General features: G+C 56.5%; 1 protein-coding gene across 2 annotated transcripts in view; it reads left to right on the forward strand.

Moving 5' to 3' along the window:
• The first annotated feature begins 496 nt into the window (after window positions 1-496).
• Window positions 497-24,267, forward strand: part of ARHGEF17 (Rho guanine nucleotide exchange factor 17) — a 57,910-nt gene continuing 34,139 nt past the window's right edge. Inside the window, exon 1 of one of the 2 annotated variants that reach the window (XM_081239101.1) lies at window positions 497-4,252. In XM_081239101.1, coding sequence (XP_081095227.1) covers window positions 1,061-4,252 — 3,192 coding nt within the window. In that variant the 5' untranslated portion in view covers window positions 497-1,060. The remainder of the gene's footprint in view (window positions 4,253-24,267) is intronic. The other variant, XM_081239100.1, reaches the window with a different exon arrangement.

A 24,267-nucleotide genomic window follows, 5' to 3' on the forward strand; every position in this document is an offset into this window, starting at 1 on the left:
TCAGCGCTGGACTGGCCGCAGAGGTGGGAGGGGCGGGGCGTTTGGGGGCGCCAGGGGCTGGACCCGGTCGCAGTTACAGCGGGATTCGCAGCGAAGGACCTGGTAGGAGGCGTGGCCCGGGCGGGGTGAAGGGGCAGGACAGGGAGCTGCAAGCGCCCGGGTTGGTCTGTGGCGCGCACCGCTCCCCCTGGAGGCGAGTCTCTCGGCTGGGAGAGTGTTTCTGCTTGTACCTGAGTGTCGGTGTTGTGTACGAGAGTTTGTGGGTCCGAGGTTGCCATGTTGGGGTCCCTTGGGCAGGAGGCGTTTCCGCCCGAATGCAGAGGGTGTGCCACCCCGACTGTACGCCTGCGGAGCCGACCACACTCAGAGTGTGCGTGTTGCAGCGAGTGCTGGGGGGAATGGGGGTCAGCTCTGCCCGCTGAGCTCCCGAGGGGCTCATCTGGAGGGTCGCTTCACTCAGCCTGTGCTCAAGCAGTCTTATTTCTCCTTCCGCTCCTCCCCGATTCCCTCCCCTCCCCCTCACTCCCGATTCCCAGACTAGAGCGCGCCGGGAGCCCACCCCCTCTTTTGGGCGCGAGGCCCCGCCCCCCACCCCCTTTCCTCCGCCACAAAGTTTATTTGCAACAAAAGGGAGCGAGGAGCAGGCAGCCTAGAGGGAGGAAGCGGGAGCCGGAGCGGGAGCGCGAAGGGAGGCAGGCAGGCCGGCTGGCGGGCGGGCGCAGAGCCGAGGAACGGAGCGCTGGGATCCAGCCAGTACCGGGTCGGGCCGCGATGCTCCGGGTCGCACCGGGCGAGGCGGGGGCTGGGCCCGGGAGTCGACTCTGAGGCGGGAGGGGTCGCGCGGGATGGAGCCGATGCGGCCCGCGGGCGCAGAAACTTGAGCCGCAGCAGATAAACCCGTGCTCCGGTCCCTGCACCCTTTCCCCGCTAACTGCCTCGCACTGCGGCTGCAGGACCCAGGCCTTCGGACCCCGGCCGCTGCGCTCCTTTGGGGCGGGGGCGCAGGGGGGGTTGGCCGCGGCTCCCCGAGGCCAGCCCCCCCAGAGTGAGTGCCGCCACCATGGCGGACGCGGTGCCCCGGCCCCAGCTTTATCGCAGCGTCTCGTTCAAGCTGCTGGAGCGCTGGAGCGGCGGGCCAGGGCCGAGGGAGGAGGCAACGGACGCCTCCGGGCTGCGGCGCCGCGCCTCGTGCCGGCCGGTCTCGGACGTCGCGGGCCAGCCCTCCCGGCGCGTGTCCAAGCTGGCGTCTGGGCCCCCGGCCGCCCCCGCGCAGCCGCGCCCGCTCCGTAGCCTCTCGCCGTCGGTGCGCCAGCTCTCCCGGCGCTTCGACGCGCAGCATCTGGACGACAACGCCACTGGGGCCCGAGACGGGGGCGTTTCCCCCGGGGCCGCGGAAGAAGCGGCGGAGGGAGCCGCACGCGGGGCCTGGCCCAGCGTCACCGAGATGCGCAAGCTCTTCGGTGGCCCTGGATCCAGGCGGCCCAGTGCCGACTCTGAGGCTTTGGGGACGCCCAGCCCCGACGGTGCCGCGTGGGAGCCCACGACCCGGGAACCCCGGCAGCCACCGACGCCACCTCCTCGGACGTGCTTCCCCCTGGCGGGCCTGCGTTCGGCGCGGCCGCTGCCGGGCCCAGGGACCGAGGGGAGGAGGCGGCGGCAGCAGCAACAGGAGCGAGCGCAGCGTCCGGCGGATGGTTTACATTCTTGGCATAGCTTCTCCCAACCGCAGGCCTGGGCCCGGGCCTCCCGCTCCTCCTCCTCCTCCATCGTTTCCTCCTATCCTGTCAGCAGTAGTCGGACTGCCAGCTCCAGCGAGGAGGAAGAGGAGGGCCCGCCGCCGCCGCAGCCCGGGGCGCAGAGTCCGGCCTACCACGGCGGCCACTCCTCAGGTAGTGACGAGGACCAAGACGGTGAGGGCGGCCACTGCTGGGGAGGAAGGCCGGGGGCCAGGCCTAGAAGCTCCCTCTTGGATAAGGACTGTAGGCCGGACAGTTATGGGTTAAATCTGGGCAGCATGGACTCGGCCAGGGGAGCCAGGAGCCCCGATCCCCCAACGTCTCCAAGAATCCCTACCGAGGAAGGACCCCAGGAGTGGGGTGCTGGCTCTCCTTGTGGACCAGGTCCCCAAGAAGGACTTCGGCCCTTGTCAGACACTGTGGGGGGAACTTTCCGCGTGGCCAAGGTGAGCTTTCCCACGTACCTGGCCAGCCCAGCAGGCTCCCGTGGTAGCAGCCGTTATTCCAGCACAGAGACTCTCAAAGATGAGGACCTGTGGGCTAGCCGGGGCTCTGGGAGCTGGGGCGTGTATCGCTCCCCTAGCTTTGGAGCTGGGGAAGGGCTTCTAAGGCCCCAGGCTCGAACCCGCACCAAGGGACCTGTGGGCACCACGAGAGCGTTGAGGGATGGAGGATTGGAGCTGGACAAGAGCCGGCAACGGAAGTCCTTGTCGAATCCAGATATTGCCTCAGAGACCCTGACACTACTCAGTTTCCTGCGTTCAGACCTTTCAGAGCTGAGAGTCCGAAAGCCTGGTGGGCGACATGAGGACCTTGGGAGCGGCCCTTTAGATGGCAGAGATTCACCATCAGCAGGTGGCTCTGTGGGGCAACTTGAGCCCATGCCCTCCCCAGCCCCAGCATCCTCTGGCACCCGCCCCACACTGAAGGAGTTGACGGCCACCCTTCGAAGGGCAAAGTCATTTACCTGCTCTGAGAAGCCCATGGCCCGCCGCCTACTCCGCACCAGTACCCTGAAGCCCAGCTCGTCTGAACTCCTGCTGGCAGGCCCAGGTGCCGAGGAGGACCCACTGCCCCTCGTCGTCCAGGATCAGTATGTTCAAGAGGCCCGTCAGGTTTTTGAGAAGATCCAGCGCATGGGTGCCCAGGAGGATGATGGAAGTGATGTCCTCCCTGGAAGTCCTGACTGGGCAGGAGACGTGATCCGAGGGCAGCGGTCCCAGGAAGAGCTCTCCGGCCCTGAGTCTAGTCTGACAGATGAGGGCATTGGGGCAGACCCTGAGCCTCCTGTTTCAGCATTTTGCAGCCTGGATACCGCAGGGGTGTGGCGACCCCTTTCCTCATCCTCAGCCCAGACCAACCACCATGGCCCTGGGGCTGAAGACAGTCTGGGAGGGTGGGCCCTGGTGTCCTCTGATACCCCTCCCACACCAGGTGCCCTCCGCCGGAGACGCAAAGTCCCACCTTCAGGCCCTGGTGGGACTGAACTGAGCAATGGGGAGGCAGGTGAGGCCTACCGATCTCTGAGTGACCCAATTCCACAGCGCCACCGGGCTGCCACCTCTGAGGAGCCCTCTGGGTTCTCCGTGGATAGCAACCTCCTGGGCTCGCTGAGCCCCAAGACAGGGCTTCCGGCAGCCCCAGCTGTGGACGAGGGCTTGACCAGCGGCCACAGTGACTGGTCTGTGGGCAGTGAAGAGAGCAAGGGATACCAAGAGGTTATTCAGAGCATTGTTCAGGGCCCTGGTGCCTTAGGGTGTGTGGTGGATGACAGGGTTGCTGGCAAAGCCCCCAAGAAGAAATCTCTGAGTGACCCCAGCCGCCGTGGGGAGCTGGCTGCGCCTGGATTCGAGGGCCCTGGAGGGGAGCCCATCAGAGAGGTCGAGCCCATGCTGCCTCCGTCCAGCAGTGAGCCCATCCTCACAGAGCGGCGGGCAGAACCAGAAGAGCCCAGTCCTACCAGGGGCCGGGCACAGTCTGAGAGGGCCCTACCTGAGGCCCCGCCTGCTTCCTCCACTGCCCACCGTGACTTCCACCTTGACCCAAAACTGGCTGATGTTCTGTCCCCACGGCTCATCCGCCGTGGTTCCAAGAAGCGCCCAGCTCGGAGCAGTCATCAGGAGCTACCAAGAGAGGAGGGCAATCAGGACCAGGCTGGCAGCCTGTCTCGGGCCCGACCCTCCTCCAAACACGTTCGTCATGCCAGTGTGCCCTCCACCTTCACGCCTATCATGATGCCTGAGCCACCGACTTCCATTGGCCCCCCTGTGGCTGTACCAGAGCCCATGGGCTTCCCTGCCCAAGCCCACCCCACGTTGCAGGCACCATGTCTTGAGGACGTCACTAAGCAGTACGTGCTGACCCTCCACTCCAGTGAGGTCCCTGCCCCAGTGCCAGTGGATATGCCCTGCTTGACTCCGATTGCACCGCCCTCTGCCGAGGCCAAGCCCCCTGAGACAGTCCGGGCTCCAGATGAGCCTGCTCCAGCCAGCAAGTGTTGCAGCAAGCCACAAGTGGTGAGTCTTTGTGGGGGGCCTTTGGGGTGGGGCCGAAGGAGGGCCAGGGACAATGACTTATGTAGGAGTCTCTGAGTGTGCTCATTGGGCAGGTGCCCAGGTCTGAGGGAGATTCTCTGGTTCTGGAAGTGCCCAGGCAGTTTTAAGAGTGTTAATGACACAAGGCTCCTGTCTTCTCAGGCCCCAGAGGCTTCAGGCTTTGCTGGTACTAATGTCAGAGGTTCTAATCTGCTCTAAGGTATTCTGGGTGATAATTACAAAGGGTTCTAATCAGGTCCTTTAGATGTTTTTCAGGGACTGGTTTTAAAGATTCCTATCTGTTTTTTTGTTATCAATACATAAGGAGATGTGAGGGTGATGGAACTTTCTCAAGAGCCTTGCTGCCTTATTGGCCAAACCCCTTGTAGGATGTTTGGCTCAGGGGCCCACAGTTGACATGGGTTTGCCATTACTCATGTGGCTTTCCTGTGTCAGATCAAAATCTGGGTCTGAACCTGGGCCTGGGAGAATTGGAGAGGTACAAGGCATTACTTTATGGAGTAGTGGAGAGGGCTCCATAAAGTACATTGGCAGCCCTGGCTATTCTATGTGACTCAACCTCCCCATCTGTAAAATCAGAGGGGTTGTGGACAAGGTGGTGCCTATATCTCCTTCCAGCTGTGCTGCACAGATTTGTGGGGAGTCCATGGGTTAGAATTGGGACACTCTTTGGGCCAGAAATCTGCTAAAGCCTCCTCCAGTTAGAATGGGTACCTCTAAGGGAGGGCAGGTTCAGGGAGGAGCTGCTGAAGTTCAGCAGAGAGGGGCCTTGAGAGAGGTTGGGAGTGGTTCTGGCCCCCACAGGCAGGGCTGCCTCTCTGGTCCCCCATCCTGCCGGCTTGCATCTTCTCCCCACCCCACCCCCTTCCTGGTGACTCTGAGATGCTTCCTCCTTCCCCTGTCAGACCCCAGGCCCCGGGGGACTCGCTCTCGGGGAGAGGCTCTCGGCCTCCACTTCTTCCTTCTGTCTTCAGCTGTCCCTGGAGTTTGGGCTGTGGGTTCAGATGGGTTCTCGGCAGTGTGGTGCCGTGGCATCCCAGCTGGAAGCTAGATTTGAGGCTCTGGACTTTGGGCTTAGAGTGGAGATGGCCTGGGGTTATTTCAGCCATGGCCTGTGCTCCCACTGTGTTCCCTGCCGGAGTGAGGAGCCTGGAAACCCTAAACCCTGGACTACTTTGGTAACTGCCGGTTCTCAGTGCTCTCACGGCCCCTCTAAACTCTCTCTCTCTTTGTTTCTCTCTGCTGTCTCTAGTTCCCCGGTCCTGGCTCTGGTGTCTCTCTCTCACAGAGGCTGCAGAGTCAGTAGGCAGGGAGTGGGGAGAGGGGACATTTTGGACCTGTCCTTCTTTCTGAGAGCCTGGTAGGGCGGCTCAGGTGCCCCTAACTCCAGTGCCAGACGTCTTTGGAATGTGGGGGTGGGGGAGGGTGACAGCAGGGGCAGCTCCTGCCAGGGACCCCATCCCCAGGTGCTTTTCCCTTATAATTATCTCCTCTGGGAGAGAGCAGGGGTGAACCAAGGGACTCGGGGAGACTGGGGGGAGGGGGACTGTTCCTAAGAAGAGGCATTGAGACCCAGAGAGGAGGTGGGAGTTCTTGCAGAATTGGCTCCTGGTCTACTCTCATCACATTGTCTCCCCGTCCCACGTGATCCTCAGGGATCACGTGGGACAGGGATCTCAGCCCCCCACCCCGGCTGCCCCTAGGGGGTGTGAGGTGGGACATACCTGCCCATAACACAGGTTTCTCCCTGCCCTCAATGGAGGCTCTCTCCAGCTTCCAAGCCTTTGCTCACTCCAGTCCTCCTATCTCTCCAGGCCCAGCTTGCTATCCCCTCTTACCCCTTAGGGGAGAGAACTGGTGAGTCTGTCATTGGAAGAACAGGGTTTGAGCCCTGGCTCCAGATCCTTGTGTGGCCTAGGAAGATCAGTCACGTCCCTGCTTTATGCCTCACCTTCCCCTTCTGTAAAATGGGATTAATGGTCTCTGCCTGGCAGGCTTGTGTACTGTGAGTGGGTGGTGTGATCATGTCCTCCCTGGGGGCAGGAGAGGGAAAAAAACAGGGTCCACTGCCTCAGCTGCTTCTCAGTGAGCAGCCTTGGCCCCTCCTCCCTGCCCCCTACTGATTTCTGAGCACAGGGCTGGGCATTCTGGGCCTCAGTATAACCTGGTGGACTTCAGTCAGTTCAGAAGAGATTCACCATCCCCTAATTCCCCACCCACTCATAAAGCCTGGAAGTTCTTCCTTCTGCTAGCCTGAATCCCTCCTGCTGTCCCTTTCTTTCTGGCTCCAGGAGGATGGGGAGCAGCTGTCCAGTCCTCCTTCTGGCCTTCATGGAGGAGACAATGTTCCCTTGTTTCAGGCCCAGGGCTCCAGTCACGCTCCCTGGCCTGTGGGTGGAGATGGTGTGGTGTGGGCTCCAGAATAAGAAGGGAAGAGTCTGTCATGCTTTGCTGATGAGGCAGAAACCAGTGTGAGCCCAGCCAGGGGGCTGGCAGGAAAGGCCCCGGGGACAGAGGGGGTCCCTGACCCACCCCTGGGCTGCAGGAAGTCCCTCAAAGTCAGGTCCCTCCCACCCCAAAACCTGTATTTGCCCTCTGTGTGGTGCTGCCTCTCTGTTGGGAGCAGGAAGCCTGGTTCCAGACCTGGCTTAGCCTCTGACTTGCCCTGAGACCTGGACAGAGTCATCTTGGGCCTCGGTTTTCCCATCTGTACAGTGGGTGGTCTTTGCCTGGTCATTGAAGCTCTGTAGTAGAGACTCAGCCTGCAGCGTGGTCAAGGAAACAGGAGGAGTCGGTGTGGCCGGAAGGGAGAGAAAGGCAGCTCTCTGCATCAGCTGTAAGAACCTAGGAGCCCAGGGAATGAGGGTAACTCATGTTCGCTTTCCATGAACGGATGTGCTAGGGGGAGGAGGCCCAGCTGTGGAGCCTCCCGGCCCTGCTCCCTCCCACAGCCCTTGTCATTTCCACTTAGGCCCACGGTGGCCTAGATGATCAGCGACTCTTCATCCCAAGTCTCATGATCTAACCTTCTGCCCTCAGGTACCTGATACCCGTGTGACAGAAGTGACAACTCTAGTCCAGAAATAGGAAGTGACTTATGTCTCCGAATCAGGTGGATGGACTCGGAGAACTTTAGCATATTGAAATAGCCGTAAGAGTGGCTAACATTTATTAAGTGCTTACTATATGCCAGACACTCTGAATGTTTCATTCTTCAAAAATGAAAGCTGTGAGAATCTCACAAGGCTGAATTCTTAGAACTGCAGACTCAGATTCCCACTGAATCCTAGAATGTCATTGTCTTAGAGACGAAGAGGCCCAAAGGGTCCCTGTTTCTTGGTGGAATTGGCCTACCGTCTGAGTAATGGGGCAGGGTCAGGGGGCATTGGGGGCATCACCTGCACACCCCTGTCTGAACACTTTCACGGTAGTTATTTAATTCACTGGAGCCCATGTTTGCGGTGGGAAGAACTTCAAGACTCAGAAAGGAGAATGCCGACTTTAAGGTCCCATAGTATGGCAGGGCACAGCGAGGTCCATGCACCACCCTGAACTTGCCCCCGCCCCCTGCCCCCAGCAGACATGGCTCCCATCCCCAGCTTGCCCAGCCAGCTCCCTGCTTGCAGAGGAGCGCCAGGCTGCAGCTCTTTGTCACCTTTCTTCACTGTGTCTCCTTGGCAGGGAACCCACAGGGGTGGGGATTCTCTCCTTTCCCTCCGTGGCTCTTTGCTCTGATTTTTCCATGGAAACTGGGGAGAGGAGGCGATTAGGACATTTGGAATTCTGAGTGGTACCAAATATCTATAATTAAATGTCTTGTCACGCAGCAGGAGGAGGGCGGGAGGGAGAGGACAGGCACAGGGCTGCCCCTTTCCTCTGTTTATTCCCTGCCCCCACCCACTCCTTCCTAAGCGCCCTGGGCTACTGGGGGATTGCGGCCCAGGAATGGGTCGTCCTCCCCTCACCACAGGGCAGAGTTGGGGGATGGGCCAGAGTTGAGTCTGACGTTTTCCAGCCCCACATTTCCAGGACCAGCTGGGTTTGGGAGGCTGGGAGGCTCCCAGTGTAGGAACTTGCCCCTCCTGCTTCCTTCCCGCCCATCTGTGATCTTTCAGGCTGCACATGCTGCCCCACAGTGGGGTGGAGGCATCCCCAGGCTGCCTGGGGAGCCGAAACACTCAGAGAATTCAGGATCTAGTAGCAGCCTGGAAGGGGCTCTAGGATGTTGAGGGAGTGGCCTGGGGGCTGGCAGGAGAGGCTTCCTGAAGGAGCCTCTGTCTGGAGCTTGGCTTTGAAAACTGGGAGAATTTGAATATCCAGAGAAGAGAGGGAGGGGTTCTAGGAGGAGGGCACAGCTTGGCCAGAGGCTGGTAGGTGGGAAAGAATATGTTAAGTTGTGTGCCCTAGGAGTTTGTTTCAGAGACTTGGGTGAGCCTGGATAAGGCAATGCATTCATCCATTTAGCAAATATTTACTGAACCCCTAGACACTCAGGCACTCCCCAAGGCCCTGGGATACAACAGCAAGCAAAACAAAGGCCTGACCTCATGGAGCTTCCAGACTAGTGAGGGGATCTATCTGTAAATGGCTACATTGTGCTACAGGGAGAGATGGGGGCTGGGGAACAAAAGAAACCAGGATAAGGGACTAGAGAATGACAGAGAGGGGGTACTCTATTAGATTAAGAGATCTGAGAAAGTCTCTCTGAGGAGGTGAGATTCGACCAGAGGCCTGGAGGGAGCAAGACAGGTGGCTATCTGTGAGGTGAAGAGAGGAACAGCAAGTGCAAAGGCCTTGAGGTAGAACTCAAGAGGACTGTGTGGATGAAGTTAAGTAGGCGATGAGGTCAGAATTAAGGGAGGGTGGAAATGGGTTGGGGCCAGATGAGGTAGATTTCATAGACCAATAGGAGGTCTTCCGTGTTTACTTGAGGTGAGTTGGGGCAGGCACTGTTGGAAGGTTCTGAGTAGAGCAGTGACCTAATCTGACTTAGGCTTTCACAAGTCTGCTCTGGCTACTCTGCGGGGGTAGATTGCAGAGGCCGTGGGGGGGGGTGGATCAGGGAGGCTGATCAGGAGGCCACTGGAATAATCTGGACAAGAGATGATGGTGGCTTGGGCTGGGGCAGAGGCAGTAGGGTGGTGGGTTTCTGCTGCAGCCCAGAGGGCTTTGTGAGGGCCTGGACTCCAGCATTCAAGGTGAACAAAGAGCTACTACAGCTCCTATGCCCAGGCAGTGTGTGATGGGTCACTCAGAGTGAGGAGGGGAGATTGACAAAACCCCCAGGGTAGACTGGAGCTTTACGCTGCACTAGCTGCCCCCTGCAGACCTCTGTTGGTGTGACTCAAAGGCTAGGAGGATGGAGGTTCCCAGGGCCCCAGTGAGGCAAGTGACAGTGCCTTATCCCACTGGTGTCTCCTCCACAGCCACTGTGACACCTGTCAGCTCCAGCTTGCATGTTACCTGAGACAGGGAGCTCACGCCACCCAAAGACAGCCCTGTCCCTCCCATCTGGTCCTCTAGCTAGGTGGGCATCCCAGTATATGGATGAAGCAGGCCCAGAGCGGACAGAGGCTTACCCAAGGCCCTGTGTCTCAAGTATGGAATTTGGCCCAAGGTGTCCTGACTCCTAGGCCATACATTGTCCCCGCAGAGTTCCCACTGAGCAGAGTTGGCAGGGATGCTGGTAGTAGGGCGGGGGAAGGGGGAGCATATGTTTCCCAGAAAGGCTCACAGCTCTGGCGTACTTATTGGGAAATGTGCCCAGGCAGCCTGGCGCCTTACTGGCAGGCCCTGAAATGGGGGCCCTGGGTCCCTTGGGAAGCAGGAGCTTATTAGAGACATGCCCCCCCCATGGGAGTTGATCCTTCATGCAAGCCCCCCCCCCCCGCCATTACCCACCCCCAGGCCTCTGAGGCATTCCAGGGGTGGACAGAGGCAGAGGAAGACTGCCAGGCTGCCACGCTCTGAGCTGTGAGTGGGCCCCAGCCCATGACATGCAGGGGCCTAGGGCCCCAGCCAGGATATTTGAGCCCCTCCAGTAGCTATGGGGCTCACAAGGGATGACTTGGTATGACACATGGAGGTCTGCACTAGGGGTCAGGAGATGTAGGTTCCAGCCTTAGCCTCTCCATTTTCCTGCTGTGTGGCCTTAAGTAAAACCCTTCCCCTCTCAGAGCCATGGATTCCTCCATGTTCTTGGGCACCAGGAAAAACCTCCTCTCCTGCTGGGAGAGGCAACAGCTGTCCTTAGTAGGATCCCAACTTGTAGACTGAAATGCCGGTGGGGGGCTCACAGCCCCCTTAGGCCACTGAGGAGACTGAGGCTCAGAGTGGGGCTGGGACTCACCCGGGGCTGGGACTCACCCAGTCCTGGCCCCCAGGGCCCTTTTCCCTACGACCAGCTGCTGCTCTGCACCCCTCCACACACATAGAGGGGGGCCTCTCCCCACACTTGTGAGCTGTGGGGCTCACTCTGGAGCCTGTGCACAGAAGTGTTGATGCTGCTGCTGCTGGGATGTTAACACTTCCTCTGGGGCTTGGGGAAGTCACGGGGCTCTGAGACACTCCCTGGGCAGGGAGAGAGGGAGAGGGGAGTCTCCAGAGGTACCTGAGGTGGGAGGCACACGAGCTAATACCAGGGTCTAGGCTGGCAGGTAGGTGGTGTATTAGTTTCCTATTGCTGCTGTAGCAAATTATAGTGCTTAGTGACTTAATACAAACGTTATCTTACAGTGCCGGAGGTCAGAAAAAATGGGTTTCACTGGGATAAAATTAAGATGTTAGCAGGGCTGCATTCCTTCTGGAGGTTTTAGGGAAAAACCTGTTTCCTTGCCTTTTCCAGGTCTGGTGGCTGCTGGCACTTCTTGGCCCTTGGCCCCTTCCTCCATTCTCAAAGCCGGCAGTATAGCATCTTCAGATCTCTCTCTCACGCTAAACCAAACCTCCTGCCTCCCTTTTATAAGGACCCTTGTGATTACTCTAGGCCCACTTGAATCATCCAGGATAATCTTCCCATCTCAAAATCTTTACTCACATCCGCAAAGTCCTTTTTGCCACGTAGGATAGCATACTCACAGGTGTATTAGGATGTGGACGTCTTTGGGGGCCATTATTCTGCCTGTGACAAGTGAGCAGAGGGGTCAGGCTGTCGGCTCCTGGAAGCCAGAGCCCAGGGTAGATGCTGGCACAGGGTAGACCTGGTGGACGCAGGCCCACTGCTTTTATCCTGCATTCATTTCTTTCCTTGATCATTTGTCATTTTTTCATTCATTCAGCAATTGTTGAGCCCCTTGATGGGCAATAGGGACACACAGGGAAAGCTTGGACATCATCCATCCCTGCTTGTCAGGAGTTCTCAGCAAGGGTCTTAGCCCTCTGATGTGGGTGGGGTCCAGAGGGTGGCCGAGCCCTGCTCTGGTGAGAGAGGGACAGAAGAGCCAGTGGGTCCCATGTGGATGGGCTTGGCTTCTAGGGTGGCTGGCTAAAAATTGGGATAAAGCAGCTCCCAAGAAGAGCAGTTGGCAGGAGAGTTTAGAGCCAGGGCAAAGAGAGAAGAGGGGGATCTAGGGTGGGGGTGGGAATCACATCTCTGCTGGGCTGTCCTGGGCTGACTCGGGGCAGATGGCGAGGATCTCCCTATTCCCATGTGCTGGGAGCTTCATGTTGGGGATCGACGACCCTGGTGCTGGGTTGGACCAGAGGGCCTGTCAGGTCCCTTCATGCCCTGAGGGGCCGAGGTGCTGCCCAGGAAGTGGCACCTGAAGGATGGCGCATGGAGGGTAAGGAGCATGGTCCGCGTCCCTTCTCTTCTCAGGCTGGCTTTGGGACCCAGGGCAGCCATTTACGGACCCCTCTGAATCCATAAAATGGGTGTGTTACCCCTTTACTCTGCCAAGGATTACTGTCAAGATTAAATGAAATAATGCCAAGAGGGTTTCCTCAAGAAATGTTAGTTCCTCTCCCATGACTAAGATGCTAAGATGTTAGGATTCTAAGAGAAACTGATTCCAAGTTGTTCAGATTCTCGTTATCTCTTTCCAGCCATGAAGCAGGACAAAGCTCTGAACAGGAGGGCTGGTGGGGTCCTGGCTACATCTGTAGGGTTGGTGGCCCAGCAGCCTGGGCCTTTGGAGGTGGGCGGAGGGAGAGGGACTGGGCAGTGATGTGGAGCCAAATGCCCACTGACCTTGTTCCTCTCTCCAGCTCCCCCTCCCATTTTGTTACCACCAGCCCCAACCTGCGAGCAGAGCAGAGTCAAAGCCCCAGACCCATTGGAACCAGCCTGTGAAGTGGGTCTCAGTCCCCTCTGCTTACCATTCTGGGCTGAGAGCCCCTCTAAGGCAGGGAGTCTGAGGTCTGTGTGCCCTGGGCTTTGGGGTCAGACTGATAAGGGCTGACATCTCTGACCTGACTCTGACTCACAGCTGGGTGGTATCTGACAAGTCATTGCATCTCAGCTCTGAGCCTCAGTTTCCTGCTCTGCAAAGTGAGGATGCTAAGGAGTCACCGTGAGGGCCAAAGAGAATACTTATGGAACCCTCAGCCCATGACTCCAGGTCTGGAAGCTCTCAGAATTGTGGCCACTTTAAAGTGTGTGCTTTTGAGTTTACCAGTTCAGAGTGTAGAATCTCGTGGTTTCAAGATGAAGGAGTCTGAGTTTTTTTCCAGAAGGCCTCCTCTTAACTTGATTTTGTTCGTTCATTTGAGATTATTACTTCTTGGTTCTGAGATTCTGGGGCTGGGGAGAGGCGGGGCAGGTCCTGGGCCAATGGGAGGGCAGTTGGGGGACTGTGATGGTGGGGGCCAGGCTGAGGGAGCAAGCACCAGGTTGGTGTCTGTTTCCTGTTTATTGGTTCCCAGGGGGTGAGCAGGCCCTGCTCCCGAGCAGCATGGAGCAGGAGGGAGGGAGGACTGGGGTCCTGGCTGCCAGCCAGCCCCATAGCCTGGCCTCCTGGGACTGCTGAGACCCCTCCCCCAAGCCCCCTCGCACAAACATCCAGTCCTTTCCCAGGACAGGGCATTGGAGGTCAAGGAGCAGATGTGAAGGGAAGGGGCAGAAGGATGGGAAGGGACCCCCCTCCCCCCAAAAATCCTACTGGCTCCATCTTTCTTGGCTGCCTGTGTCACTGAGGTCTTGCTCCCAGTTCCTCACTATCCCCCTCTGTCTCTCCTTGTCTCCCTGGGGTGGGTCTTGGTGGTGAGACGTCCAACTTCTTGGCAGGCCAGGAGGCAGGAGAAGGAAGAAGAGGGGCAGGGCCTTGAATGCCAGGATGGGCCACCCGAAAAGACCCTGAGAAAACTGTGTGTCTTCTAACCACCCCTCACCCCTTCATTATTCAGAGGGGAAATGAAGGCCCAGGGAGGGAAGAGGTCTTGCCCAAGGCCACGCAGTAGTGGACCAGGCCCAGCAATCTGCCCCTGCACCTCAGAGCCGGGTTTAAGGGGCCACTGGGAGTTCTTGAGAGGGGAGGGGACATGGGTCATTCGGCATTTTAGAGAATTGGGCTGAGCCAGCCAGGAAAGAGAAGCCTCGATGTATGTCTGGGGCCAAGAGGACAGGGAGGTCTCTTGTTGGACCAGACAACACAGGGAGGGGCTGTGCGTACAGGAGCCAGGTTAAACTGGCTCAAGTCCTAGTTAACCTGCCGAGGCTTTGTGCTGTGGGCGGTGGGGAGCCATGGAAGATAAAGAGCTGAGGAGGAGCAGTGTGTGGTGGGCACATGAAAAAGCATTCTCTGGTCATGGGGGATGATTGGACTGGAGGGAGCAGGGAGAGAAGAAGTCTGAGCTTAGGGGAGCCAGGTGATGGAGGGATGGAGAGAAAAGAACTTCCTGGGGAGATAATTTGGAGGTAAAATTTAGGCTCAGAGGCCCTATTCAAAATGGGGGTAGGGGGAGTAGGGCTTACCTCTCTTACTGGAGTTAGAGAATGAGGCAGTGGACAAGATGCAGGGTCATCTGAGTCATCCCCCTGCCTCAGGGCAGAACTTTCCTCTGCATTTCTGGAAGAATGAGGGACCTCTGAGCCAGCTCAGGACCCTGCCTCTGTGCCCCATATGCTTTTTGTCTAACTTCCATTTCTCCTGCTCCAGCGGAAGTGCCCTGCTTCTCAGTAGGGTCAGGGGTCACCAGAGAACAGCAGAGCTCCAGGCTGCACCCCCAATCCAGCCCTTCTGGGACCAGCCTGGGTAGGGAGCATGTGGGAGAGAGAAGGAGCAGGCCCATGCTGCCTGGCTGGCTATGACCCAAGGCAAGGCACTTGGCCTCAGTTTCCACATCTGTAAAGTGGGAGTCCCAGATGTGGCAGAGCCCAGGAGAGCTCTGGATTCTGCAGGTTCTCAGGAGTTGGGGGAAGAGTAACTGGTAGGTGGACAGGCAGGCAGCCTTGCTAGCAGTGCTCAGAGTAGTTTGTAACTGAAGACAAAGTATCCTCATAATATTTGTACCATAGACCCCAAGACAAGTGCTGTTGTGTGGCCCTGCAATCTTGGAGGCCTTCCTGGAGGAGAGTAGGGCAGAGGCTGTAGGGAGAGGAGTGATTCAGATTTGGGGCCTGCTCCTGAGCTTTGGTTTTCTCGTCAGAGGCCTAAGTATCCTTCTAGCTTCTTGCTGCTTCTGGACCCTCTTCTCCTCTCCTGCCTGGACCAGAGCTTCCAGGCTTCTCCCCAAGGCCAGCGGGGGCGTTGCCTGGGGCGGGTGAGGAATTTCCGAGGGAACAGCTAAATTCAGCCCCGGCTAAAAATAGTCCTGGGCCTGGCCTGGCCCAGCGGCTGGAAGAGGAGGAGGAGGAGGGCAGGAGGGCAGGGTGAGCCGTTCCTCCGCCTGCCCCACCTCGTCACCTGGACCCTGGGCCTGGGCTGGGAGGGCCTCCTCCCTCCTCCACCTCTTTCCTCTACTCCCAGCAGACCTTTCCATCACTGGGGGCGCCTTGCTTTCTTTTCTCCTCCCTCCTCTGTTGTTCACCTTGTCCTCCTCCCTGTCTTGCTCCTTCTGTCTCTTGTCTCCTCTGACCCCCTATATTTTTCGGCCTCCTACAGAGGCAGACGGAGGCCCCTGGCCAGAACCAGGCCTCAGGAAGAGGGCCCTGTATAGGGCAGTGTCTCCTCAGCATCCGCGCCTGAGTGTCAGGACGCCTCCCCTACGCAGGACTCACAGCTATTTCAGCTCCTCTCTGCTTGTGGAGGTGGACAGATCTCAAGAAGTCTGGGGTGTGGAGATGCGGGTGTGGCCTGAAGTTTACCCTGTGACCCAGTGCTTGGTTCTGGTCAGGTGATGCCACCTGTGCCAAGCCCTCTTGTTCCTGGCACACGGGCAGTGGCCCTGGGGAGTTCCCAGGCTACTCTGAGTTCTTCCCACCACCCGTGCCCAGCCCTTTGTGGGCTCTGCCCTGGGGATTCACAGGCCCGAGCAACCAGGCAGATGAGCAAAGGGTACTTTCCAAGCCAGTACCAATTGAGGGTGGGGGTGGGACCTAGACACTGAGGCCCAGAGAGGGTGAGGTGCCAGGCTCAGACGACTGAGCTCAGGAGGAGTGAGGTGGTATTGGAACCGAGGCCGGCCTCCCTCCAGGGTTGCAGGAGAGAACCTTGTCTAATGCAGAGAGAACAGGGAGGGAGCTGATGGAAAGTCCACAGCACCTGCGTGAATATAGCGCAGGGGGTGGAGAGTCACCAGTCATGGTAGCAAAGCTTGTAAAGCCCTTCCTGTGTGCCTGGCACTAGTCTGAGCCCTTTCCACATGTTCACTCATTTAATCCTCACAACCAGCCTTGGGGAGGGACTGTTTCCCTGTTTCACAGATGAGGAACCCGAGGCACAGCATGGTGAAGTAGTTTGCACAGGTTAGGAAAGCTAACCAAGAGTTGGAATCCAAGTCCAGACAGTCTGGTTCCAGAATCCATGAATGTTACTCAGGCTCCTGGATTTCAGGACTGCCGGGGTGAGGGGTGGCGCCATCACCAAGGTGGGCACGTAGGAGGAGAGAGTGGATATGGGGAGCCCGCAGGATTCACAGTCCTAGTCCCTGGAACTAGCACATAGTAGTTGCTCAGTAAATATTAGTTGAGTGGCTCAGTTGAATAATAGGTGCCCTTGGGGAGTGAGAGTAGGTGATGAGCAGGCAGAGGGAATGTTTCCTCCCGTTGTGGGCCCAGGGACCTTTCTCTTGGTGCTGGAGAGCTGCTGAGGTAGGTGCTGGGCTCTCGGCCGGTGGAGAAAGCTCTGGCCCAGGAGGTTGGAAGGGTGCTGAGCTGAGCCACAGGCAGGAAAAGGAGGGTTGGGGGCGGGGGTGCAGGCCAGGCAGTGCTGGCGCAGTCCCGCCTGCAGTATCTGGAAAGCAGATCTCTTGGGCCATGGCCGGCGTGACTCAAATGGAGACAAAAAATCCTTCCATATTTGGACAAAGAGCCCAGAGAGGCCCGGACCCACAGCCAGCCCAGACTGCCTCCCCCATCCCCGGCCTCCTGCCCTGTCTCCTTCTGGGCCCCTAGCCCTGAGCCCTGTTCCACGAGTTTAATTCTTGGTCGTCAGGCAGCACTGTGGCCCCCTCCCCTCAGTCATCAGGTCACCTTCTGTGTGGCCAGACCTGGGCCGTGGGTGCTGAGGAAGAAACACCCAGTGTTGGTCTCTGAGCTCCAGCTGGAGATGCACAAGAGCCCTGGCAGAGCCTGCAGACTGGAGGAGAGACACAGCAAAACGAACAATTCCCATGCTGTGGGGCAAGTTGACTGTAGACTCCCATCCACCCCAACAAGAGCAGTGCCTGAGGTCCACAAAATGTAGGCGCACGCACACACACACACACACACACACACTCCCCAGCAGACTTCTATACTGACAAAGACATCTGGGTGGATAATCAAAAGTGAGGACCTAGCCTGAGAACCCCTCATACCTGGCCTGGAGCAAGGTTTAATGACAATGAAATGGTAGTAGATATGGGCGGCCAGATGTCAACAAGTGACATAAGTGGCAGTTATCCGTCTGGGGAGATGTGAACAGAGCAGTTCGCCCCTGCACTGAAACCCCCGCGTGTCCAACATAGGGCTGGGCTGGGCAGCGGACACCAGAACCGGGTGACTGGGGAGAGGGCCTCAGCCTACTTTCTGCCTGGAGTAGGACCTCACTTCCAGGGGGAAAGCCTGGCAATTTGTCTGAGGACCGGGGTGCTCAGTGTCGCTGGTGGAAGAACTGAACTGACTGTACAGCTGCCTCTAGCTTTTATAGTTAACCCTGGGTAATTAACGCTGGGATCAGCCTGGTAATGCATTTGGAGAGCTCAGGGTAACCTATAAAATTCAGTTCCACTGCCATCCGCTAGTGCCTGTACGTGCAGGGTGAGCACATGGGTTGTAGGAGAAACAGGAAGGGGTTCCTGCCCTAGGAAGCCCCATCTGAGAACTGAGAATCAGAAGGAGGGTGAGGGAGGCTAATGTGGGACAGTGGCTAGAGCCTTGAAGAACGAGCAAGGCCCTGACAGACAGAAATGGGGCCAAGGGCCTTCAGGCAGAAAGAACCAGGAAGGCAGAGGCCTATGATGGAAAAGCTCTGGTGTGTCTAGGTTACCATGAAAGCTCCCTGGTTCTGAAGAAGTTGGGTGGTTCCTGGGGAGTCTGGAAGGCCAGCACTGAAAGTCTGGATTTGATCCCAGGGCAGTAATTTCCAAGCTTTTAAAAATAGTAGAACCCTTTCTTGTAGAGGAATCTTGACATTGAGCTATAAACTAGGTCAACTTGGAACCTCGTTGATTTAAGTAAAGGTGGGGGAGCGTGTCTGCCCCCTTGACCACATCTCCCCACCATGTACTTCCGTGAAGCCACCTGAGACTCAGGCAGAGAATTCCTGTTTGGGGCAGAGGGGCTCTGGTGGAGGGTTTAGAGCTGGATAAGCCTCTCCCTTCAGTTTCTCTGCAGGCTCAGAAGTTCAGCCAAAAAAGAAAAAGAAAAAAAGAAGTTCAGCCCAGCCAGCCTCCCTGGGCAGGGACAAACTCTGTTGGGGACCAGGTCTCCAGAGGGAGCCAGGCTGATGGAGCACCCTACCTTGGGGCTCCTATGAGCAAGCAGTGTCCCCACCAGGGGCCTCTAGAGCTGGGCTGGGCCCCACGTGACTAGGAGGATGACCTGTCAGAATGTTGGGAAGACCCTGATTGCCAAGTGCTGCTGCCTGGGAAAGTGCAGGCCCTTTGTGAAAGGTAGGAGCTAGTAGCCAGGCATGCTCCCAGAGCGGGCATGCTGTCCGGCGCAGCTCACTCAATCACCGGGAGACAGGTGGAGGCAAATTCTCTGGAGGTCCAGGAGTCCCACTGGCTCCTCTGGGGTGAGGTAATTTAGGTTAGAATCAGGAAGACTTCCCCAGAATTGAGAGTGAGTAAAAGGAAGTGTGAACAGGTGTTGGCAGGAGAAAGCCTGAGCTCTGAGCCTGGTAAGTCCAAGGCCTCAGGAACCAGGCTTTGCCCGCCTTGGGCACTAGCCTAACCTGGCCCACCACGCAGCCTACGCTCCCACTTCTTTGGCCACCAAAAACATGGGATGATGGGGATATATGTATATATATAGCTGATTCACTTTGTTATAAAGCAGAAACTAACACACCATTGTAAAGCAATTATACTCCAATAAAGATGTTAAAAAAAAAAAAAGTGGGATGAGTAGGAAGTTGCCGAGCATAAGGATAGTGGAGGGTGCACCTGGCAGAGACCAGCAATGTGCCAAAGCCTGGGTGTAAGAGAGTGTGATGGGTTGGAGGAACTACTATGGCCAGAGCAGCACGATGCAGCCAGAGTATGATACAGGTGGGGAAATTTGATACTGGTGGGTCGGCAAGGGCCAGGTCACCCAGGGTGTCAGGGGTCAGCCTGAGTGCTTGCACTTGATCCTGTGTCCAGCTGTGTCGGTGTAATGGTTAGAACAGACTGGAGCCAGGTGGCTGAGGTTCAAATCCTGCTCTTCCTCTTAGCTGTGTGACCATGAGCAAGTACTTAGTCCTTCTGTGGCTCAGTTTATGCACCTGTAAAATGGGGATAATTGTGATGGCACCTATTATAGGGTTTTGGTGAGAATCAAACGTGATAATGCCTCTGGTAGCTGGGCTGGACCACTGACCACTGGGGATCAGTGGGAAATCATACAGCAAGTTGGAAGGAGAAGGGAAGGTGGTGGCCTGGCCTGGCTGAGGTGGGGTCCCAGGGGTGGAGAGAGTGGATAGAATTACCAAGAGTAGCCTAGAGAGTCATCCTTGTGGGAGGGGGGATAAGCTGAGTTTCCCAGGGGAGGCTCAAAATTCTCCCCGCCCCACCAGGCAACTGCCCTAGGAACAGAGCTGAGGGGATACGCAGATATGGGGTGGGATTCTGTGGGCTTGGGGCTCTGCTGGATTCTCACTGGCAGAAATCCTCATCCTGCTGTAAAGCTGCCTGTTGCCCACCTCACTTTACAGATGGTATCTGTGGCCCAGAGAGGAGCAGGATTGCCAGGGTTGCCCAGCGAGTTCTAGCCTTTGGGCCTTCATCCAGGCTGGGGACTCATGTCCAGACTCTGGTTGAGTCAAAGCCCAGCCCTGAGGTCGCTCAGCCTAAGGAGTGGGTGGGTGGGTGGGGAGGTGGCCTGTGAAGGAGGACTTTAGCAATTCTCTGCAGAAAGGGCTGGAGTGCAGAACCCTTCTATGACTGCAGGGTGGGCAGGGAGAGCGTCTTGGAGGAGCTCACAGATGGGACTGGAATTGTCCAAGAGGAGACCAATTAGAACGGAGAGAGAAAGCAGAAACAAAGGCTTTAAACTCAGGGTCCCAGAGCAGCCCCCATTCTTCCATTCGGTCTTCATTCACCCAGAGCCCCTCGGGACTTGGTCCTGTATATAGGCAGGAACACAGGGCAGTGTGCAGACACATACACAGATAGGGATCCCAGGGGGTGATCAGGGCTGGGACAGAGATGTGCAGTGGCCGGGGGAGCCCAGAGGGTTCCCACCCAGGAGGGAGCGTACAGAAGGGACGGTTCGTGAGGAAGAGCCTGAAGCAAAGCCTTTGATGGGAGAGAAGGAGGATGAGGGCTGCAAAGGCTGTTCAAAGCTGAGGTGTGAGCCTGGAGCAAGCTTAAAGGCCAGACTGTGAGGTGAAGTTTTTAAAAAATTCAGTCTATATATTTAAAATTTTGAATAAATAATTTATTCACATGGTTAGGAAAAATTAGAACGGGTAGAAAGTCTCCTTCCCACCAGTAGCCACCCTGCCGTACCCCGGGACACTCGGGGTTATTAGTTCTTGTGAATCCTTTTATGTGCAAACACCAGCAAATGCACCGTCTTTCCCCACTTTCATACAGATGATGGCACACGGTCCACACTGCTCTCCACTGAGTATCGCTTGCAGATCTGCCTTTTCAGTGTCCTGAGAGCTTCCATATTCCTTCTTGTACTGCGTGGTGTCTCATTGCACAGATTACCGAACTGTATTTAACCACATTTTAAAAGATATTTCGGTCATTTTCAGTCTTTTGCTGTTACAAGTAGTGCTGCAGTGAATGAGCTTTTTCATAGGTTATTTTGTATGGGGGCTGGTGTACGTTTAGGGCAGTTTCTTGGTAATGGAATTGCTGGGACAGAGGGTATGTGTGATTCTAATTTTGATGATCTCCACAGGGGTCCACCACCTGAGAAAGAAACCTCTTCCCCACAGCCTCACCAAGTCAGACCTTTGGGTGTTTTCCCAATCTGATGGGTGAAATGGTATCTCAGTGTACTTAATTTGCATTTATTTTTTAATGAGTAAGGCTGAGCATCTTTTCACATGTCCAAGAGACATTTGGATTCTCTTTTCTGTGAACTGTTTGCATCCTTTGCCCATTTTTCTGTTGGGTTGTTGGCCTTTTGTTTTACCAGTTTCTAAGAACGTTTAAAATAGTAAGGAGGTTAGTTCTTTGTCTGGGTTATGAATTGCAAGTATTTTTTCCTGACTTGTCACTTGACTTTTGACTTTGTTTATAGTGTATTTTTGCCATGCAGAAGTTTTTATTTTTATGTGGTCTAATTTATCAAGTTTCTATTTTATGGCTTCTGGATTGGGAGTCATGGTTAGGAAGGCCTGTCCCTCTCCAAGCTTATAAAGCAATTTTCCCATGCTTTCTTCTGGTATTTTATGTTTTCTTGTTTTGTTTTACATTTAAATCTTTGATCCAGTTGGAATTTATCCTGGTGTGTAGTGTGAGTTATGGTTCCAACTCTATTTTTCTCCCAGACGGCTGGCATTTTAAGCTCAGGAGTGACTTGGTGAGAATGGGAGCATCTTTCTGAGGTGGGTGTGAGGACCCCCTGGGGGAGCAAGCCTGTGGCTGTTGAGGATCAATGGCAGAGAGGTGAGGAAGCCTTGGGGCAGCACCAGTATAACTCGATGGACAGTTAGAGATGGGGCACAGGCTGGTGGCATAACATTGCCACATCCTCATCTGTGCTGTGTGACTTTGGACAAGTCCCATCCCTCTCTGGGCCTAAACTATCATGGCTGAAGGGGCCCTGGAGATCACCCTGATCCCAGGATTGACTGTGAGGAAGGAGGCAGCAAGAGAGGGCTGTCTGAAGGCAGGGACACAGAGGATGGCCGTGGATCTAGCCCCTACTCAGGCTTGGCTGAAAGGGAGGGGGGCTGGCAGCAGAATTCACTGTGTTCCTGGAGTGGTCAGGCGGGAAGGCGGAGAGGGGCGGGCACCCATTTAAAAATACCCACTGCAGAGCTTCCCTGGTGGCGCAGTGGTTGAGAGTCCGCCTGCCGATGCAGGGGACACGGGTTCGTGCCCCGGTCCGGGAAGATCCCACATGCCGCCGAGTGGCTGGGCCTGTGAGCCATGGCCGCTGAGCCTGCGCGTCCAGAGCCTGTGCTCTGCAACGGGAGAGGCCGCAACAGTGAGGGGCCCGCGTACCACAAAAAAATTTTAAAAAATAAAAATAAAAATACCCACTGCAGCCTGGCACTGCAAGCAGGGGGTGGGGGGGCAGGCCCTCTGCCAGCCTGCGGGGTCCAGGAATGCAGGGGATTGTTGGGGTAGGCGTACTGTTGTCTCAGGACTGTGGGCCCAGCCCAGCCATAGCCATTCCTGGAGGGCCTCTTCCCCCAGGCATGAAGCAGGCATCCTCGTCCTCTCCAGTGGAGAAATAGGAAAGCCACAGTGGACAGACCACACCCCCAGGGTCTAGTCTTGGTACGGCTCTGGACTTGCTGTGTGACCTGGGACGAGTCTCTGTCCCCTGGGGTCTCTGTCCATCAAAGGGGCAACTGACCTTGCTCTGGTTACCTCCCCCACCCCTAGCCCTCACCCAGATTCCAGTTTAGATTAGAGCTGGAAAGAGAGATCTTGAGGTCCAAGCCTCTTCCCCTTTACAGATGAGGAAACTGAGGCCATGGAAGGAGCCGGACCCCTGCTCTGCCTTTGCTCTTTTTGGCTTTCCTGGGCCTCTGGACCCTCCTCCCTGCCCCCAGCATGGCCTGTACCAACTCCCCACCCCCCACTCCTGGGCCCCAGTGGTCAAATTCCAGGGCTGCCGTTGCCATGGCAACAGCCAGCTCACAGGGCCCCTCCTCTTGGGGTTCTCCACTAGTCGGGGGAGGAGGCAGAGAGGGCCTCCATCCCCTGGGGGATGGAGGGGTTGGGGGTGGGGCAGGGAGGAGGTCAGACCCAGCTGGCTTCTCTTTGTTTTCCAAAGGAGAAAATGGAAAAGGCACAAAGTGTTGCAGCAAATGCTTCTCAGTTATCCCAGAGACAGTGGGAGGGACCGAAGTGGTCTCCTGGGCTGGGGACAAGAGAGCCACCCAGAAAGCCCCTCCCAACCTTGCACCTGGAGAATTGCCCCATAGGAAGGTCTAAGACAGAGGATTTAGAATGGGAGATGGATGATCCTTCCCAAGGTCACCACCATCCAATGCTAAGGCCACCCAGGGACTGAGGGGCCCAGCCCAGCTTGGGCTTTCTCCCAAGCAGACCTGCCCATAATAGAAGGAGCTACCAGGGTACCATTGTAAGGGGTGAGCTCCTTGGTCCTGGGGGTATGCAAGAAAGGGCTGCCAAGGGATGCCTGCCCTGGGAGAGGGCTGGTCCAGATTACCTCCGAGATGACCTGTCTTCTAAGGTTCTCTGGTTATTCATAACAGCCAATATTTATTGAGAGATCTTTGTTCCAGACACTGTGCTAAGTAAGCCCTTTATATTCTCTATTATTTAGAGGAAGAAACTGAGGCACAGATGTGGGCTTCCCAGAGGTCAGGGCAGCCATCAGTGCAGGCTTTTCTCTTTGCATATACATATATGTATTTCATGATGCTGATGAGATGGTGTGGTATATATGCTCCTTGCTTCTTTCATTTAATATTACACTGAATGTTTCTCCATGGCATTTGAAACAGCTGCATAAGTGCACGATTCAGTCACCCTGTGGTCAGTTCCCACTGTTGTGAAGAAGGCAGTGTGAGTGTTCTCCTTGTGCTGGGGGCCTGGGCTGCTATCTGGGTTACTCCCTTGGGCTGGAAGGGGTCCCCTCTCCTGCTCTGTGGAATAGATGTGGATATCCTGACTCCTTGGCCCGCTGGGTGCACAAATCCTGTCTGCTGTGAGACCTTGAGCCAGGCCCTTAACTTCCCTGTGCCCATAGTCCTGTTGTGTAAAGCAGGGTAATAATAGGGCCCACCCAGGAGGCTTATCTCGAGGTTAAAATAAATACCTGAGGGCAGCACATAGGAACCCCTCAAGAGAGATCAACTCCTATTTGTATGCCATTGCTCTCTTCCTGTTTGCAGGCACAGCTAGGTTAAGTGATTTACCCAGAGACCCACAGCAGGTCAGTGGAAGAGGGGGCATGGTTTGAGCCACAGCCCCACCACCTCCTAGTCTTGAGAACCTGAGCAAGTCATGGCTCCTCACTGAGCCTTGGTTCCCCACTGCATTGCTGTGAGGATCGGGTGGAATTAGGCCCTGCAGGCATTTTGTAAACTGTGAAG

Source organism: Mesoplodon bidens (assembly GCF_964165515.1).
Source record: "Mesoplodon bidens genome assembly, chromosome: 7".
Lineage (NCBI taxonomy): Eukaryota > Metazoa > Chordata > Mammalia > Artiodactyla > Ziphiidae > Mesoplodon > Mesoplodon bidens.